At 45.1% G+C, this 19,902-nt stretch overlaps 1 protein-coding gene across 2 annotated transcripts in view; it reads left to right on the top strand.

The window, feature by feature from the left end:
* The window catches only part of ATP2A2 (ATPase sarcoplasmic/endoplasmic reticulum Ca2+ transporting 2), a 70,314-nt gene that overhangs the window by 35,438 nt on the left and 14,974 nt on the right, over nucleotides 1-19,902 (top strand). For both annotated transcript variants that reach the window (XM_051826460.2, NM_001089321.1), the window contains 6 exon segments: nucleotides 4,272-4,352; nucleotides 8,236-8,321; nucleotides 9,437-9,901; nucleotides 17,277-17,365; nucleotides 17,530-17,632; nucleotides 18,793-18,924. In XM_051826460.2, coding sequence (XP_051682420.1) covers nucleotides 4,272-4,352; nucleotides 8,236-8,321; nucleotides 9,437-9,901; nucleotides 17,277-17,365; nucleotides 17,530-17,632; nucleotides 18,793-18,924 — 956 coding nt within the window.

Below are 19,902 nucleotides of genomic sequence, written 5' to 3' on the forward strand. Positions count from 1 at the left end.
ATATAGACTTCATGCATTTCATATATTGTGGGTTTTTCCCTTGAACTAATTTTTTTGTGTATTTGGAAAAATTTTTTAAGATTTATTATTTCTTTGAAAGGCAAGTTACAGAGAGAGATCTTCCATCTGCTGATTCACTTCCCAAATGGCCATAATGACTGGGACTGGGCCAGGCTGAAGCCAGGAGCCAGCAGCTTCTTCCATGTGGGTACAGGCGCCCCAGCAATTGGGCCATCCTCTGCTGCTTTCCTAGGCCCGTTAGCAAGGAGCAGCCAGATCTCAAACTAGTGCCCATTTGGGATGCTGGTGCTGCAGTCCAGGGCTTTAACTGGCTGTACCACAGCACTGGCCCCTGGAAAACCTTTTTGAAAACAGACTTCCGGACCCAAAAAAAGGGTTTTGAGAATCTAGTTTATCAAAGACTACCAGATCAACTTTTGTTTTAATTGTGAAATATTTCATTGCTTCCCAGTTAGAGGCAACTAGAAAATGAAAGAAGTCTTTTTTTTTAATAAAGATTTGAGGGGCAGAGTGACAGAATATCTTCCATTCACTTTGTTACTCCCCAGGTGGCTATGATGGCCAGGAGCTGGGACCTCCTCCAGCTCTCCCATATGGATAGCAGGGGCCCAGGTACTTGAGCCATGTTTTACTGCTTTCCCAGGCACATTAGTGGGGACTTGGATTGGAAGTGGAGCAGGCAGGACTCAAACAGGCACTCAGATGGGATTCTGGTGTCACAGGCATTGGCTTAACCCACTGTGCCACGACACTGGCCTGGAAGAAGTCTTGTTTTCTGCTCCTATAGGATCATGGCATAAATCACCTCATGTTGAAGGAACATTTCCAAGTAAAATTTCCATTTGGTGCTCATCATTAAAGTTGTATTCATTCCAAAGGGTATGTGGGATCAGGTTAATTATGATAAGCAGGAATAATACATTAATGCTTAATTTGATTGAAAATTTTCATCTTGTTAAGGCATTTTAGCTGTGGAAGGTCACTAGAGTTGAAAACATTATTTTCTTAATCATCTGAGATATGCTCCCTTCAGTGTGGTATGATCAGAATTTTATTAAGATGAAAGATTCTCGTATGTTCAGTCTGAACATTGCAGTTCATTGCATAAGCATTTCCAGTAGGAATTTCACCTTAGCCTACATGTCCCTGCGGTCAAATGCAAGGATAATCTGCCTCTTGAGATTATATATTGAGAAACTCATTTTGTGCCGCCTTGTAACCACATTGCCTACTTTGGCTATAGGATTGTTTGGTGCACTGGAGTTAAGAAAACCATGTTCTTCCTAAATTTAAAAGCTTTGAAATACACAGAAGTTGAAACCAAAATGTGTCTAATGTTTACAGCATGGACAGCATTAGGAAAACTGGTTTACCATTTTACATGTCACCAGTGACAACTATAATTTAATATATCCCAGATTAAGTATAGAAAAATGAAAATTTGACTTAAGTAAATATATCATCGTAGAGAGAAGTAAAGATATCATCGTAGAGAGAATTTAATTTTCAGCTATTCTTGATTAAGGCTTTGAAAACCACCTTATTGATGTTTCAGAAAGTAATGGAAAACGTTGTACATTGTTTTAGATCTATTTTGTTTGAAAGGTAGAATTGCAGAGGGAGATAGAGATCTTCCATCTGCTGGTTCACTCCCCAAATGGCCACGATGGCCAGAGCTGGGCTGATCCGGAGCCAGGAGCTTCATCTGGGTGTCCCATGTGGGTGCAGGAGCTCTAAGGGTTGGGTCATCTGCTGCTTTCTCAGGTGCATTTAGCAGGGAGCTGGATTGGAAGTGGAACAGCTGGGACTCCAGCTGGTGCCCATATGGGATACTGGCACTGCAGGCAGCAGCTTAACCTGTTAAGCCGTGATGCTCTCCTCTGCACACTTGTTTTTAATGTTTAGTTGTGCAGATGTACACTCATTTCGCCATATTTGAATATAGTGTGCTGGGCCCTGTTCTCAAGGTGCATATGACATACTGGCTTTTTCTGTTACTGGGACTGCCTCATGGCATTTTATTTCATACACATCAAGAAAAGGGGCCAAGATGTGGTCCTTTAAGAGCTATTCCTAAAGGAAGACTTTGGCCCATGAAAGAAGGCTCAGTTGACTGAGAGGTCATCTGTAGGTTATGTAAGAGGTTGGTTTATTTGGTAATTCAAGTTCCAAAAGGTACCATAGGGTATAATAAGTCTCCATCCCATGTCCCAGCTGCCCAGTGTTGCCAGTTTGTCATACCTTCCCAGAAGTGCATTGCCTTCTAACAGTGATAGCCCCATAAGCATGATGTTTCACATCTTTTTTCCCAACTTATTATAGGGTGTTTCTTACAGAAAAATTTCACTTTAGTTTGAATAGAATTAACTCCTCTTTGCACTATTAGCCAAACCTGCTGTGAATTAACCACATATTTTGTTACACATCTGTAGAGTAAGTTCCTTGTAGTGGAATTTGTGGAACTTAAATGCTGTGCCTTGTAGTTTTGATCTAGATTGCCAGTTTACCCAGCAGAGTTTACAGATTGGTATTCATCCAGCACATCTAGGGTGGCCACAAAGTTTGGAAGCATAAGTGAACTAAGAATCCTAAGTGGGGCCGGAGCCGCGGCTCACTAGGCTAATCCTCCGCCTAGCGGCGCCGGCACACCGGGTTCTAGTCCCGGTCGGGGCGCCGGATTCTGTCCCGGTTGCCCCTCTTCCAGGCCAGCCCTCTGCTGTGGCCAGGGAGTGCAGTGGAGGATGGCCCAGGTGCTTGGGCCCTGCACCCCATGGGAGACCAGGAAAAAGCACCTGGCTCCTGGCTCCTGCCATCGGATCAGCGTGGTGCGCCGGCCGCGGCAGCCATTGGAGGGTGAACCAACGGCAAAAGGAAGACCTTTCTCTGTCTGTCTCTCTCACTGTCCACTCTGCCTGTCAAAAAAAATAAAAAATAAATAAATAAAAAAATAAAAAATCCTAAGTGGGTTGTTAATGTTACTGACAGAATATTTAGCGACATGAATTCAGCATTTGTCCCTTGATAGTGCGCTGACATTTTTCTTAGCCTCCAGTGATTTGTGTCTATTGATTTTATTTTCTTATCAGATTAAAATAGATTCCAGGTTTTGTGATCATACCATGTAAGAATCCATGTTTCTACACATCCTGGCCAACTGAGCGTATATCCTCTTACTTGTTTGATAGTTGAAAGGGCAATTGGCTGGTTGTGGCGCCCACATTCCACATTAGAGTACCTGAATTTGATCTCCAGCTCTTGATTCCAGCTTCCTGCTAATGTAGATGCCATGGGGGCAGCAGCGATGGCTCAAGTGGTTGGGTTCCTGCCATCCATGTGGTAGACTTGTATAAGTTTTGGTCTTTTGCCCCCTGACCCTTGCAGGGCATCTGAGGCAGTGAACCAGTGGGTGCCAGCTTGTTCTGTCTCTCTCGGCCTTTCAATTAAGAAAAATTGTTTTAAAATAGTATTTTGTGGAGTTTCATTTTTGCATTTGTCTTATGTATGAGGTTAATTTTTGTTTAAAGCTGTTTATTCTTAATAATTGCTTTTCTGGTGGAAGGAACCAGCTGATCCCCTTCACTGTGCCTTGCATATGGGTAAAAAGTGTATACATTACTTAACACTGTAAATAGAAACAGTTTTCAGGGATTGTGTTGTGGCAAAGTGGGTAAAACCACCACCTGCAATGCTGGCATCAATATGGACAATGGTTCCAGTCCTGGCTGCTCCACTTGCAATCCAGCTCCCTGCTAATGGCCTGGGAAAGCAGCAGAGATGGCCCAAGTGCCTGCGCCCCTGCACCCACATGGGAGACCCAGAAGAAGGTCCTGGCTTCAACCTGGCCCAGCCCTGACCATTGTAGCCATTGCCATTTGGAGAGTGAACCAGCGGTTGGAAGATTTCTTTCTCTTTCTCTTTCTGTAACTCTGCCTTTCAAATAGATAGAAGGGAAAAAATGGAAAATAATCTTCAGAGGGAAAGCTTACGGGCCTGTCTGAGCGTATATAACCAAACTCCTGATGGCATATTTAGAGGTGTCCTCAGAGATCATTCTCCTCCTCTTTTATTCACCCAGTTAGGAAGTTTTAAGGACCTTGAGCTCGGTTGATCATTTTTCTTGTTTTAACAGATTTTTACATAGTTGTACCATATGTATATAGTCTGCTTGTTTATTTTCCATGTTTGATTTGTCTTCAGTGAATTTGATTGCAAAAGTTGCTCATTTTAGCTGCTTTTTTCCTCTCAAATAGTTGGTGACAAAGTTCCTGCCGACATAAGATTGACTTCTATCAAGTCTACAACTCTAAGAGTTGACCAGTCAATTCTCACAGGTAAGTATCATGCTGAACGGACATTGAGTTTCTGAAGCTTGTCATACATACCCCATGCTTACCCATATATCAGTTTGGCTTTTTGCCAATGTGGACTTAAAGGCATGATTTTAAAGCAAAAACAAACAAACCTGGATATTATCTCATAAAGCCTCTGTTGAAAATAATCAGTTTCGGTTTTAAGAAAAATCACACTTTTTTCTTTTAACTTTTTAGTGTAAGTGCTGCCGAAGTGAGCACTTCTTTTAACTGTTTAAAGAAGGTTGCAAATTCCCTCATTAGTGGAGGTAATCTTAAGGTTGAAGTGTTGGCTCCCTGTTTTCTGGGAAGTGAATGATTTATTCAGTAGCTTTTGTCTAGGCAGGAAAATAGTCTCCTTTTTCGTTGGAGGAATGCCAATCTTGTGTCTAACAAACTTTGTAATAATCAGATGTACATTTAACAAAAATTAGCCCCAGAAACGATTTTCCTACCTAGAGTTAACACTCTGATTTGGAATTACTTGGGCCATTTTGCCCTATTTGTGCGATAAAGGCACAATCTAGGGTGGAGGGTCCATAGCAACTGGAAGTGAGGTGGTCAGAAGATTAACTTTAGAAACAATGCTAAAATCTCAATTTAATAGTGAATAAATATAAAATATAATGGCTATTGAGACTTATCTGATTATCAGTTTTGAAAAACAACTAATGTCAATGGTAGAACCTGGGCCCTATATTTTACATTGCTTATTTATGAATTGCTTTCCTATTAAAACCCCATTTAGCAGCAGTAAGCTAGAAGCCAGTTACACCATATGCCATAAAGGGGAAACAGATGGCTTACATGTATAAAATGTTCAGCGTATCCACAGAAATAATTACATCTCAAAACTCTTCATACAGGTTCTTATATATCTCATTAAATAAATGTACTATATTTATTTTATTTTTTTATTTATTTTATTTTATTTTATTTATTTATTTATTTTTTTTTTTTTATTTTTTTTATTTTTGACAGGCAGAGTGGACAGTGAGAGAGAGAGACAGAGAGAAAGGTCTTCCTTTGCCGTTGGTTCACCCTCCAATGGCCGCCGCGGTAGGCGCGCTGCGGCCAGCGCACCGCGCTGATCCGATGGCAGGAGCCAGGAGCCAGGTGCTTTGCCTGGTCTCCCATGGGGTGCAGGGCCCAAGCACCTGGGCCATCCTCCACTGCACTCCCTGGCCACAGCAGAGGGCTGGCCTGGAAGAGGGGCAACCGGGACAGAATCCGGCGCCCTGACCGGGACTAGAACCCGGTGTGCCGGCGCCCTAGGCGGAGGATTAGCCTAGTGAGCCGCGGCGCCGGCCAAATGTACTATATTTTTAGGTTACATTGAAGAACTCATTTCTTTGTCAATTACTGATGGTGAAGTTTGCCACCTGCCATAAAATCAACAATTAGATGGTTAATGTCGTTCACATTGACTCACTATATATATATATTTTGTGTTGTTGTTGTGTTTTTTTGTTTTGTTTTGTTTTTTTGACAGGCAGAGTGGACAGTGAGAGAGAGAGAGAGACAGAGAAAGGTCTTCCTTTTGCCGTTGGTTCACCCTCCAATGGCCGCCGCAGCCGGCGCACAGCGCTGATCCAATGGCAGGAGCCAGGTACTTCTCCTGGTCTCCCATGGGGTGCAGGGCCCAAGGACTTGGGCCATCCTCCACTGCACTCCTTGGCCACAGCAGAGAGCTGGTCTGGAAGAGGGGCAAGCGGGACAGAATCCGGCGCCCCGACCGGGGCTAGAACCCGGTGTGCCGGCGCCGCAAGGCAGAGGATTAGCCTAGTGAGCCGTGGCGCTGGCCCACTATATATTTTTAAGTGATGTTAAAGTTGAATTCAAAGTCATTAAGACATTTTAAACATTCTAAAAGCAGTTTTTTATACCATATGATCTTTTAGCACAATTGCTGATTGCCGTCCTTTTTATTTATTAAAGACAGAGTTACAGAGAGAGAGGGAGGGAGAAACAGAGACAGAACCCATCTGCTGGTTCACTCTCCAGATGACCTCAATAGCCAGAGCTGGGCTGATCAAGATCCTGGAGCTTCTCACATGGGTGCAGGAGCCCAAGCACTTGGGCCATCTTCCGCTGCATTCCCAGGCCATTAGCAGGGAGCTGGATCAGAAAAGGAGCAGCCAGGACACTAATCTGTGCCCATATGGCATGCTGGCGCCATAGGCAGAGGCTTAGCCTACTGTGCCACAGCGCTGGCCCTTTAATTTTTTTTTAGTCAGAGTTAGAGGGAGAGACAGAGAAGCAGATCTTCCATTCGCTGGTTCACTCCCCACATGGCTGTTAATGGTCAGGACTGGGTGAGTCTGAAGCCAGGAGCTTCATCCTCTCCCAGTGGTTGTCATGGGCCCAAGCACATGGGCAGTCAGTCCTCCTCTGCCTTGTCCCCACCATTAGCAGGGAGCCAAATCTGAAGTGTAGCAGCCACAACAAAAACTGGCGCCCACATGAGATTTTGACGTCACAGGCAGCAGCTTTACGTGGTAGGCCACAACACCGACCCAGTTAATTGCTCTTTATATTTTATTTCTTAAGATTTTATTATTTGTGGGCCCTCCCTCTGGCATCCCATCTGGGTGCCAGTTTGAGACCTGGCTCTTCCACTTCCGATCCAGCTCTCTGCTGTGGCCTGGAAAGGTAGTGAAAGATGGCCCAAATCCTTGGGCCCCTGCATCCACGTGGGTGACCCAGAGGAGGATCCTGGCTCCTGGCTTCAGATCAGTGCAGATCTGGCCATGCGGCCAACTGGGGAGTGAACCAGCGGATGGAGGACCTCTCTGTCTCTGCCTCTGCCTTTCCTTCTCTCTGTGTGTAACTCTGACTTTCAAATAAATAAATAAATCTTAAAAAAAAGATTTTATTATTTAAGAGGTAGAGTTACAGACAGAGAGAAAGGCCTTCCATCTGCTGGTACACTCCCCAAATGGTCACAACAGCCGGAGCTGGACCTCTCTGGAGCCAGGAGCTTCTTCTGGATCTCCCACAAGGGTGCAGGGCCCAAGGACTTGGGCCATCTTCTGCTATTTTCTCAGGCCATAGCAGAGAGCTGGATTGGAAGAGGAGCAGCCAAGACTAGAACCGGTGCCCATGTGGGATGGAGGAACCACAGGTGGAGGCTTAGCCTACTATGCCATGGTGCCAGCCCCCAGCTAATCACTATTTTTTTTTTTTAAGATTTATTTATTTATTTGAAGGCAGAGTTATGGAGAAGCAACGGGGGCAGAATGGGGATTCTCCCTTCTGCTGACTCACTCCCCAGTTGGCTACAATGGCTGGAGCGGTACCAATCTGAAGCCAGGAACCAGGAGCTTCTTCCGGGTCTCCCACGTGGGTGCAAGGGCCCAAGGACTTGGGTCATTTTCTACTGCTTTCCCAGGCCACAGCAAAGAGCTGGATCGGAAGTGGAGCAGCCGGGACTTGAACCGGTGGCCACATGGGATGCCAGCACTGGCACTGCAGATGGTGGCTTGACCCGCTATGCCACATCGCCGACCCCACTAGTTGCTTTTTTAAAAAACTTTTGCTTTATTGAAACATGGTCAGGGTCAGATTGTTATTTTAATATTGTATCTGTAAACAACATACATAAATATTAGAGTATAAAATGATAAACTGAAAATAAAGGTAATTGGGATTTTACTTCAAAGTTAGGTTTATTTTGAGGTAGTGCTGATTTTATCCTGCCATTCTTTTCCTAGTTTACTTCCTTTGAGTGAATTGACCCAGTTGTCCCTTGTTGTCCCTTTTCTCATACTTGACTATCCAAAGAATGGTTGAGTGTTGGCACTAATGAGGGCCCCAGGTGTGGACTGCACAGATCTTACCGCTGCCTCTCTCTCAACCTGCCTAGGTGAATCTGTCTCTGTCATCAAGCACACTGACCCTGTCCCAGACCCGCGGGCTGTCAACCAGGATAAGAAGAACATGCTTTTTTCTGTGAGTACTTGATCGGTCGTACTGCTGTTGGGAGACATTCCAGCATCTTAATGATCCACAGATATTATGTTTTTCACTGCCTGCTATTAGTTGTCAGACTGGAGAGAGTGTTGGCTGTCATTCCAAAAGATGACCATACTCTGTGGTCATTCTCACATCAGTAACATACCTTGTGAAGATATGTGACTTAGATGTCTTTGGTTGTACTTGGCAGGTTGAGAGTCTGCCCTCCCCCCCACCAAAAAAAGAAAAAATCCGGTCAAACGTCTTTAAACTCCTTACCTGTGAACATAGTTGACAAGGATTTTTTGTTGGAAAAGCCATAGCCTGTAAAGGGTATTTTCAAAATGTTGTGGATGATTGCAGCTGTCTATGTGAGTCACAATGAAAAGCAGTATGTGTAGAGGCAGGAAGCAGTAAGAGTCTTGGTGAAAAACATGCGCATGTTCACTGTACTGTTTCACTTTTTCTGTTGATTTGAAATTTTTTAAAAGGTAGTTAGGAAATGCATGGAATTTGTTTGAAATCTGGAATGTTTCAAGGGGTGAGATTGTGTGAGTCAGGCGAGAACCAAACCAGCTCTGTAAGTAAGTGCTATAGAGTCACAGTGAAAGGAGCAAGGCTGAGAGTTGAAGAGAACGCTCACACGTGATTCCACTGGTTTTTTTGTTGTTGTTGTTTGTTTTTTTGGAATGCTCGTGCTTGAGTAGGATCTTTAGGATAACCCCCTGGGGCTCGTGGCTCTTCCTACTGTAGCTGACCCAAAGTAGGCTAAGCTGTGGGAGCCTGAGAACCATGGAGTTTGAAACAGCTGGGACTGCAGAGTTGGTTAGAGCCCCGCTGAGTCCAGAGCTGTCCTCAAGCTGTATTCCATGTTGGGTCAGCGTACTGCTGCCTTGGGATGAAAGGACTGCATGGATCAGAATCGGGCAGAGGTCCCACAGGGCAGGACGAGTGCTCATCACTGCTGGTGACCAGCAGCCTGAGCAGTCACCACCAGAAGGCCCAGGAGGAGATGTTAAAAGAATCTGGGTGCCCTGGTCAGAGTCTGGAGTATGAGTTTGTGGTTGGGCTGTGGTGTTCATCTCGTGACCAGGTCTGTCTTCCTGCCGTAGGGCACAAACATTGCTGCAGGGAAAGCCATGGGAGTGGTGGTGGCAACTGGAGTCAACACTGAGATTGGCAAGATTCGGGATGAGATGGTGGCGACAGAACAGGAGAGGACGCCTCTTCAGCAGAAACTAGATGAATTCGGAGAACAGCTTTCCAAAGTCATCTCCCTTATTTGCATTGCAGTCTGGATCATAAACATTGGGCATTTCAATGACCCAGTTCATGGAGGCTCCTGGATTAGAGGTGCTATTTACTACTTTAAGATTGCAGTGGCCCTGGCGGTAGCAGCTATTCCTGAAGGTCTGCCTGCCGTCATCACCACCTGCCTGGCTCTTGGAACTCGCAGGATGGCAAAGAAAAACGCCATCGTCCGAAGCCTGCCTTCTGTGGAAACCCTCGGCTGCACTTCTGTGATCTGCTCTGACAAGACTGGCACACTCACAACAAACCAGATGTCAGTCTGCAGGGTAAGGGGAGGGACTGAAGAGTCTTTCCAGTGGTTCTCTTTTCATCCTAATAATATATTTAGATGCTGTTAAAACCTTTGAGTTATAATTTGGTACTTTTCTATGGTTGTGTGTGTAGTGTTGGCCCAACTTCTCATACTTTAGAGGAATTACTTTAAAAAAAAAAAAAAAGATTTATTTATTTATTTGAAAGTCAGAGTTACACAGAGAAGAGGAGGCAGAGAAAGAGAGAGGGAGGTCTTCTATCCACTGGTTCACTCCCCAGTTGGCCACAACAGCCGGAGCTACACCGATCTGAAGCCAGGAGCCAGGTGCTTTTTCCAGGTCTCCCACACGAGTGCAGAGGCCCAAGGACTTGGGCCATCTGCTGCTGCTTTCCCAGGCCATTGCAGAGAGCTGGATTGGAAGAGGAGCAGCCAGGACTCAAACAGGTGCCCCATGGGATGCCAAAACTACAGGTGGTGGCTTTACCCGTTACGCCACAGTGCCAGCCCCAGAGAGGAATTACTCTAATTCCTAAAACGATTCCACGAAATAAAGGCTGTCTTCCACAGCTGGTAAACTTGCGTGAAGGAAACATCTGTGGGGTGTTTTGTGCTTGTCTCCGGTTACTGCACTCCCTTAATCCCTTGGGCTTCTCAGTACAGGGGACTTGAAAAGTTTATGGAGAAGTAGAATTGAAAGGTAAGTTTATTTTGGTACAAAATTTTTTGACATAGTTTTACTTTGTAATGTGCCTTTTCAGTGACATTTTTAAAAAGTCTGTGTATGTAAACAGACGAGCTCCAGCAGCTCATTAACCTCCGTGCCTGAGATCCCAGACAGACTGAAGCGTGTGTTCACCTCGCTGGTTCTGTGTGTGCATCCTTTCTTTATGTTTGACCATCATCTGGAGTAAAATAAGAAACCATTTAAATCTGGCCGGCGCCGCGGCTCACTAGGCTAATCCTCCGCCTAGCGGCGCCGGCACACCAGGTTCTAGTCCCGGTCGGGGCGCCGGATTCTGTCCCGGTTGCCCCTCTTCCAGGCCAGCCCTCTGCTGTGGCCAGGGAGTGCAGTGGAGGATGGCCCAGGTGCTTGGGCCCTGCACCCCATGGGAGACCAGGAAAAGCACCTGGCTCCTGCCACCGGATCAGCGCGGTGTGCCGGCCGCAGCGTGTCGGCCGCGGCGGCCATTGGAGGAACTCAAAATACAGTTTTCAAAAGGGTACACATAATTCATACAGATGTAGGATTGAGCATGCCAGAAATTTTATCTGGTTCATTAATTAGCAATGGAATCTCTAAAATAGGTTACAAAGAGCATTTTTGTGGTCAGTATTAGAATAGGACTGCTAGACTAACAGCTGCGTAGTGTTTTGTAGAGAAGTAAAATTACAGGTTATCTTGACTAGGACACATTATAACTTAATGTGAACACACTTTTAAAAAACACTTATGTATTTATTTATTTATTTGAAAGGCTGAGCCACAGAAAGAGGGAGAGAGAGACAAAGAGATCTTCCATCCACTGGTTCACTTCCCAAATGCCTGCAACATCTAGGGCTAGGCCAAGCCAAAGCCAAGAGCAAGGAACTCCATCTGGGTTTCCCATGTTGGGGGCAGGACAGGATCCCAAGTACCAAGTACTTCGGCCATCATCTGCTGCCACCCAGTATATGAGTAGGAAGCTGGATAGGAAGCGCAGATTGGCTGGGACTTGAACCAGGCACTCTGACACAGTATGCAGGCTTTTCCCATAACAGCAGCTTAATCCACTGTGCCTGCCCCATGAGCACTTATTAATGGCACAATGTTATGTTTTCCTAAAGCAGGCCAGTTAAGGAATGCTTCATTATTACATTCAAAGGATGCAATCATTATTCTGGAAGTTGGTTTTATTTTTCATTTGACAGATAGGCACAGAGAGCTTTCATCTGTTCTCTTCCCCAAATAGCCTCCAAGGGCTAGGACTGGGCTGGGCCAAAGCTTGGGAGCCGAGAACTTCATCCAACCCTGCGAGTGGCAGGGACGCAACTGCTTGAGCCATCATTTGCTGCCTTCCAGGGTGTAAGTTAGCAGGAAGCTATCAGTAGCAGAGCCAGGACTTGAACTCAGGCACCCTGTTGTGGGATGCAGGTGCCCTAATTAACATCTTAACCATTAGGTAAATGCCCAGCTGTTGTGTGTGTGTGTGTGTGTGTGTGTGTGTGTGTGTTTTAAGATTTGGTTGTTATTCAAAAGGCAGAGCATCAGAGAGGGGGAGAGAGAGCAAATGAGTGAGAATTTCCATCTGCTGGTTTACTCCCTGTGTGGCCACAGAAGCCAGGGCTGGGCTAGGAGCCAGGAGCTCCATCTGAGTCTCCCACATGAAGCAGGAGCCCGAGAAGTCGGGCATCACCCACTGCTTTTCCTGGTACATCAGAAAGAACCTGGGTTGGATCTCCCTGCTGATGGCTTGAGAAAAGCAGTAGAAGACAGCCCAAGTGCTTGAGCCCCTGCACCCACGTGGGGGACGTGGAGGAAGCTCCTGGTGCAGCCCTGGCCGTTGACCCGTCTAGGGAGTGAGCCAGTGTTTGAAGGATTTCTCCCTTTATCTGTCTCCCTCTCTGTGTAACTCTGGCTTTGAAATAAATAAATCTTAACGAACAGGAAAGGAAAAGAAAACTTGGATCGGAAGCAGAGTAGCTGAGACAAGTCAAACAAGCACTCCAGTATGGGATGCTGGCATTGCGAGCAGCAGCTCAACCTGCTGTACTAAAACGCTGTGTCCCCCCAGTTTTATTGAATCAGTTAAATCCTGCATATTTTTATCTTGCCAATTTTCAATTCATGATGATTTGTAAGTTTGTCTTAAGTTTCTCCAGGAGATAAATGGTTCGAGTTACTTAAGTTCTTACTGCTTGAAACTAAAACAATGTTGGATGAATTGGCTAAAAGCTACTTTTTTCATCTTTGTTGTTTTGGGGAAAAGAAAGGGAATTTCATGTATACTATTTAATTTCCCCCAGGAAACTGTTAAACTTAGCTTGAAAATTTTAATTCAACTCAATCATCCTTAGGTCCATGAAATTAAGCAGTTGTTAGAAATTGTGATTTTTGAATTTTTTAGTTCATTATAAAAACTTTTTCTTCCATTTTATTTTCCCTTAACTGACTTGCTTTGAAATGTTTCACTGCAGTAAAGAACAGGTCTGCTTCCTGAGGGTTAAGGACAGCTTCCAGCAGCAAGCCCATGCCGCCGGTGGTCCCCACTGTGGTTCTTGCAGTGGTGATGTGTAGCTGCCCTGGTGCAGGAAGCTGTCCCTCCTGCAGGTCCTGAGGGTGTAGTTGCTTGCTCACTGTGCCCAAGCACATTTAGATTTGGATTTCACAATGTGGGTTAGAGTTCTGGATGACTTTTAGAATATTTTGGACTTTGGTATACAGAAACAAAGAATTTCACTTTTTATATAGAATGTTGTTAAATAACTGTGGCTTGTAGTAACAGTGCCAGTTTGGTTTGCTACTGTTGAGTGCAATTCTTCACATGTGACTGTTGGAATCGTATGACAGTCCTGCTCATGCTCAGGAGGTTAGCAGACTTAGTCTCTGAGAAGTGACTTTCCTGAGGGTCACAGTACTTTAATGAATGTAGTTGGAATTTTAGAAACAAGTTGGACTTTTGAACAGAAACGAACCTACTGATCCTGTCTCTTCTACTTAGTAATCGTGTAACCCTGAACACGTAATTTTTAACCTCTGTAGTTGTTTTCTCTCATAAAATGCCAAGCATCTTTGGAAAGAGGTGTTTTTATATATATAAATATATATTTTTTTTAACTTCATTTAAAAATTGTTTTGAGAGGCAGAGAGAGTGAGCTCCCGTCTGCTGGTTCACACCTGAAATGCCCACAGTATCTGGGCTGGGCTGAAGCTAGGAGCTTCAAAACAGGTTTTACACTTTGAACCCAGCTACTTGAGTCTGCATTAGTAGGAAGCTGGAATCAGGAGCTGAGACTGAAACCATGTACTCCCAGGTGCAGTGTGGTTGTCCTAAATGGTGCTTTAATGGCTAGGCCAAACACTTGGCCCAAACTGCAGATTTTTTGTTACATCTGCTAGAAAAAAATTCTAGAAGTTGGAGGTCTTACTTTATGTGAGCTTTGTCATGAATCTTGTCGGTAATCATTGTTTTAAGTCATATTTATTTTTAAAAACTATTTATATCTCATTTGTGACTTTTTTTTAAAGGTTGATTTGTTTATTATTTCTTTGAAAGAGCTACAGAGAGAAAGGGAGAGAGAGATTTTCCATCCACTCCGCAAATGGCTGCAGTGACTGGGGCTGGGCCAGGCCAAAGCCAGGAGCCCAGATCTTCTTCCTGTTCTCCCACGTGGGTGCAGGGGTTCAAGCACTTGGGCCATCGTCCTCCACTGCTTTCCCAGGTGCATTAGCAGGGAAATGTATCAGAAGTGGATAAGCTGGGACTCAAATCCGGCACCCATGTGGGATGCCAGCATTGCAGGTGCCAGCTTTACCTGCTGTGCCACAAGGCTAAGGTTGATTTAGTTCTGAGTATGCTTGTGAAATGAAGCTTTTGTAATTTAAAAGTATCTGTTTACAACAAATCATGTGAGCCAAAAGAAGTTACTTTAAAATATAGATTGGCTGATTTTCTTAATCAGAATGCTCAGAAAAGATGTGTTTTTAAAGCATAACATGGCCTTTTTGGAAATTTTTTTTTTTAAGATTTATTTACTTGAAAGAGTTACACAGAGAGAAGAGAGGCAGAGTTTGGGGGGGGGTGCCTTCCATCCGCTGGTTCACTCCCCAGTTGGCTGCAATGCTTAGCTGTGCCTGCTGATCAGGAGCCAAGAGCTTCCTCTGTGTCTCCCACATGGGTACAGAGGCCCAAGTATTGGGCCATCTTCTGCTTTCCCAGGCCATAGCAGAGAGCTGGATCGGAAGTAGAGCAGCCGGGTCTCAAACCAGCGCCCATATGGGATGCAGGCATTGCAGGCAGTGGCTTTTCTCACTACACCACAGCATCATTTTAAAAAAATCTTCGTTGAAGAACAGTTTGGTCATACTCAGTTTTATTATTTGAAAGGCAGAGTTGGAGAGAAAGAAAGATCTTCCATTTACTGGCTCACTCTCCAAATGGCTGCAATGGCTAGAGCTAAGCCAGGTCAGAGCCAAGAGCCTGAAGCTCCATGTGGTTCTCCCACGTGGGTGCAAGGGCCCAAGCATTTGGACCATCCTCCCCTGCTTTCCCAGGTGCATTAACAGAATTGGACAAGAAGTGGAGCAGCTGGAATTCAAACCTGTGCTCGTATGGGATGCTGGTGCTGCAGGCGCAGCTCAACCCACTGCACCTTAATGCCTGCCTCTGGCCATACTCGTAATTGTTGGTAATTAAGAGGGATTTTGTCATGACAGAACAGTTGAAATTTTTGTTGTTTGGGGTTTTACAGTTTATTGCACTGAAAATGCAAGTCTAATTTTTACTTTTTCAAACAGGACTTCTGAATATTTTAAAAGCAAACCAAGGGGAAAAAAAACCTTTTTTTTTTTTTTTTTTTTTTTTGACAGGCAGGCAGAGTGGACAGTGAGAGAGACAGAAAGGTCTTCCTTTTTTTGCTGTTGGTTCACCCTCCAATGGCTGCTGCAGCCGGCGCATCGCGCTGATCCGAAGGCAGGAGCCAGGTGCTTATCCTGGTCTCCCATGGGGTGCAGGGCCCAAGCACTTAGGCCATCCTCCACTGCACTCCCTGGCCACAGCAGAGAGCTGGTCTGGAAAAGGGGCAACCAAGACAGAATCCGGCGCCCCGACCAGGACTAGAACCCAGTGTGCCGGCGCCGCAAGGTGGAGGATTAGCTTATTGAGCCGCGACGCCAGCCAAATAAATCAGTTTTAAGGTAGTCACTCAGGTCACTTTATATTCTTCCTCATAGTTGTAAGAATGGTTTCCTAAGCTTGCACTCATCTGTCCTGTTCCCTCGGTTCTGTGAGCTACTTGCTTGCATATACAGTTACATAGCTTCATAGAACATGAGCTGTTGCTACAATAAAAGCAAGTGGGAAGGAGCAAAGGAGCAGTTTGTCTTACTTTACTCGGGAATGTTTATGCCGCTCTGAAAGGGGAGTTTATTCTTCCCAAGCTTTTATACTTAGCTCTAAGGCAGAACTGTCTAGCAGCACTTTCCTCAGCCAGCCATTTGAAATCTGGAATTCTTGAGCATTCCAAGAAGTAACCTGATCAGTCTCTAGAGCTGATCGTTCACTGACCCAGAGTCCTCCTGTCTTGGGATTTGTGTGGATTGTGTTCTGTGATTTCAGCATGTCAGTGATGATGTTTCTTAGAGTATCATGGAAAGGATGGGTAAGGCAATTTAAACTAACAGCAGTCCAGGTAAGGGTTAGTACTTTTTTCCCCCCATAACATTTGTTTATTTGAAAAGCAGAGTGACAGAAGGGGAGAGAATTATCTATCATCTGGTTTACTCCCCAAACGCCTGCAACATCCATGGCTGGGCCGGCGCCATGGCTCATTTGGCTAATCCTCCGCCTGCGGCACCAGCGTCCCATATGGGCGCCGGGTTCTAGTCCCAGTTGCTCTTCTTCCAGTCCAGCTCTCTGCTGTGGCCCAGGAGGGCAGTGGGGGATGGCCCAAATGCTTGGGCCCTGCACCCGCATGGGAGACCAGGAAGAAGTACCTGGCTCCTGGCTTTGGATCGGTGCAGCGCTGGCCATAGCGGCCATTTGGGGGGTGAACCAACAGAAGGAAGACCTTTCTCTCTCTCTCTCTCTCACTCTCACTGTCTATAATTCTACCTGTCAAATTAAAAAAAAAAAAATGCTATTCTGGGTCTCCTGTGTAGGTGGCAAGAACCCAAGTACTTGGACTATATTTGCTGCCTTCCCAGGTGCGTTAGCAAGAAGCTGGGTCAGAAACACAGAGAACCCAGGACCAAACCAGGTGTCCCAAGTAGCAGCTTAGCCTGTGGGCACAACACCCACCTCCTGGTTAGGAGCCTCAGTGAGTTTCTCTCAATGAGAGAGGGGCAGATGTGCAGGGGGTTAAGCTGCCACTTGGGATGCCCATATCTCATAGCCAAGTGCCTAGGGTCAAGTCCTGCCTGTGCTCTAGCTTCCTGCTAATGTAATAGCTCAGATACTTAGGTCCCTGCCACTCCCTGGGAGACCCAAGAGGAGTTTCTGGTTTCTGGTTTCAGCCTGGCCCAAATGTGGGCATTTGGTGAGTGAACCAGTGAGTGGGAGTGTGCTTGCTTTCTTGTCTTGCAAATAATAAGTAAACTTAAATTGTGTCTGAAGCTAACAAAGAATACAGTTTTTCTAAAATTATTTTTTATAGCTTTTTAATGCTGTTGTCTGCTTTTTTCTCCTGTGTAGATGTTCATCCTGGACAAGGTTGATGGTGATACTTGTTCCCTTAATGAGTTCACCATAACTGGATCAACGTACGCACCTATTGGAGAAGTGTAAGTAACTTTCTGTATCGTTTATAGAATTCAGTGTGGCACTTGAGTATTTGGAGAGATTTGTAGTATACCTGGAAAGTTCAGACAGCTTTCTAAATATGGCTGAGGTCAACACAGCTAGAAATAAGCCCAATGTGCTGTAATAATGTTTCTTCTTTTGACAGGCATAAAGATGATAAACCAGTGAAGTGTCATCAGTATGATGGTCTTGTAGAATTAGCAACAATTTGTGCTCTTTGTAATGACTCTGCTTTGGATTACAATGAGGTGAGATGCTTTGAAACTTAAACTTAGCTGTTGTTCAGATGCAGGGTGGGTGGCATGAAAACCCAGCCTGCCTTCATCCCTTTTGAAAGTGAGGGTTCCGTCTTTGAAAGGTGGAGTTAGAGAGAAGTCTTCCATCTACTGGTTTACTCTTCAAATAGCTGCAATGGCCAGAGCTGCACCGGTTCAAAGCCAGGAGCTTCTTCCAGGTCTCCCACGCAGGTGCAGGGGCCCAAGAACTTGGGCCATCTTTGCTTTCCCAGGCCATAGCAAGAGCTGGATGGAAAGTAGAGCAACCAGGACTCAAACCGGCTCCCGTATGGGGTCCCAGCACTGCAGGCAGCAGCTTTACCTGCTGTACCACAGCGCTGGCCCCAAGGGTTCCTTCTTAATGAAGAATGAGATGGGAGAGGGAATGGGAGGTGGGTGTGGGGGGAAGAAGAGCTATATTCCTAAAGCTGTAGCTATGAAATTTGATTCATAAAATAAAAGCTTTCTTAAAAAAAAATAAAGTGAGGATTCCTGATTTTTTCCCTTTCCACCCAGAGGCCTGCCTCTCTAGGGCCAGCATGGCCCAGCCAAAAAGGCCAGGAGCCTTTCATAGATCCCGTGACAGCGTTGCAGAATTGCAGTCTGCATGCCTGATAGTATGGTTACTGTGTGTAAATGAAACTCAGGATAGAAGATGTTTTTCTGAAGGTTTTGGTCTTGCTTTTTGAGATGGGATAGCATTATACCCTGGAGAACAAGCTGAGGCTAGATGGCGGTTATAAAATGATAATATAAAATATAATCAACAGGAAACCTTTTTTTCCTCTTTTTAATTAAATAGTGGAGTGAATCCTTTGGTTTCTATTGCAGAGGCTCAGAATGATAAACAGTGACATGGAATTAATTATAAGTACTATTTGAAAGCTCTTTGAATTAATAGAAACTGTGGTTAGTGGCTTCTTATATTTGTGGGAATTGAAAAAGCGAATTATTAGAATAAGATAACAAGCATGCCTGTACTTTGAGTAATCCGGTCAAGAGTGCAATAAAATTGACCCCTAGAATCTTGAAGCAATGGAGGAAAGGTGGTTCTGTGGGGGAATTGCTAAAGAGAAATTTACCTGTGTACTTCTTTTCTCCTTTTCCATTGTGTATACCTTTAACTAACACAGGCCAAAGGTGTGTATGAAAAGGTTGGAGAAGCTACAGAGACTGCCCTGACGTGCCTGGTGGAGAAGATGAACGTGTTTGACACTGAATTGAAGGGTCTCTCTAAAATAGAGCGCGCGAATGCCTGCAACTCGGTCAGTGTTTGAGCTTGATGCATGTATTGTTGTATTGCCCCGAACTCATACCATACTGCTGTATACTTAGTCTGGTCATTCCCCTCTCCTGGACATCTACTTGTACCTTATCTCCTCCAGTTTATTGCAATACCTCCTTCCCCACATTCCCTCTCTTATAGAGCAAACTTGCTATGTATTTGGCCAAGACAATAAAAGCAGTCCGTAGATACTTTGCCCAGGCCAGCACCTCTGCCCGCATGGCTGCCTCTCCCATGGTGCTCTCCTTCCCAGCGTCACCTGTGCTGCACCTTGTCAGCATGGGGAGGCACAGTGCGTGTGTGTCCTTCGGTGTTGTTTCCTTTCAGCACCCCACATTTGTAAATACTGACTTCTTGGAAGTCTCTGTGTGTGTGTGTGTTATTCTCCTTCACTCCCTGTTGTCTTGAATCTACTCCAGTCAAGTTCCTGCTTCTACTAGTCCATGAAAACCTACTGCCCGGAGTCGCTTACGGCTTTGTGCTAAATTATGATCAAATCATTTGTGTATAAGAGTGGGAAAATGGAATGAAAAATATGAGTATTTTGAGGCAAAAAAATTTGTTGTAACGTGAAAAATACATGCTATGAAAATAGTATACATGGATGTCAAACATTCATATGTAATTCCACTTTTCATGAAGTTTTTTGTAAAAAGATTTATTTATTTGAGAGGTAGAGTTAGAGAGGCAGACAACAGAGAGAAAAGCCTTCCATCCATTGATTCACTCCCCAAATGGCCACAACAGCTGGAGCTGGGCCAATCCAAAGCCAGGAGCAATTCTTCCAGGTCTCCCACACGTTTGCAGGGGCCCAAACACTTGGGCCATCTTCTACTTCTTTCCCAGACTATAGCAGAGAGCTGTATCGGAAGAGGAGCAGCTGGGATACAAACCAGTGCCTGTATGGGCTGCTGGTGCTGCAGGCAGAGGCTTAGCCCACCATGCCACAGCTCTTGCC

Source organism: Oryctolagus cuniculus, chromosome 21 (genome assembly GCF_964237555.1).
Source record: "Oryctolagus cuniculus chromosome 21, mOryCun1.1, whole genome shotgun sequence".
In the NCBI taxonomy this organism is placed as follows: Eukaryota; Metazoa; Chordata; class Mammalia; order Lagomorpha; family Leporidae; genus Oryctolagus; species Oryctolagus cuniculus.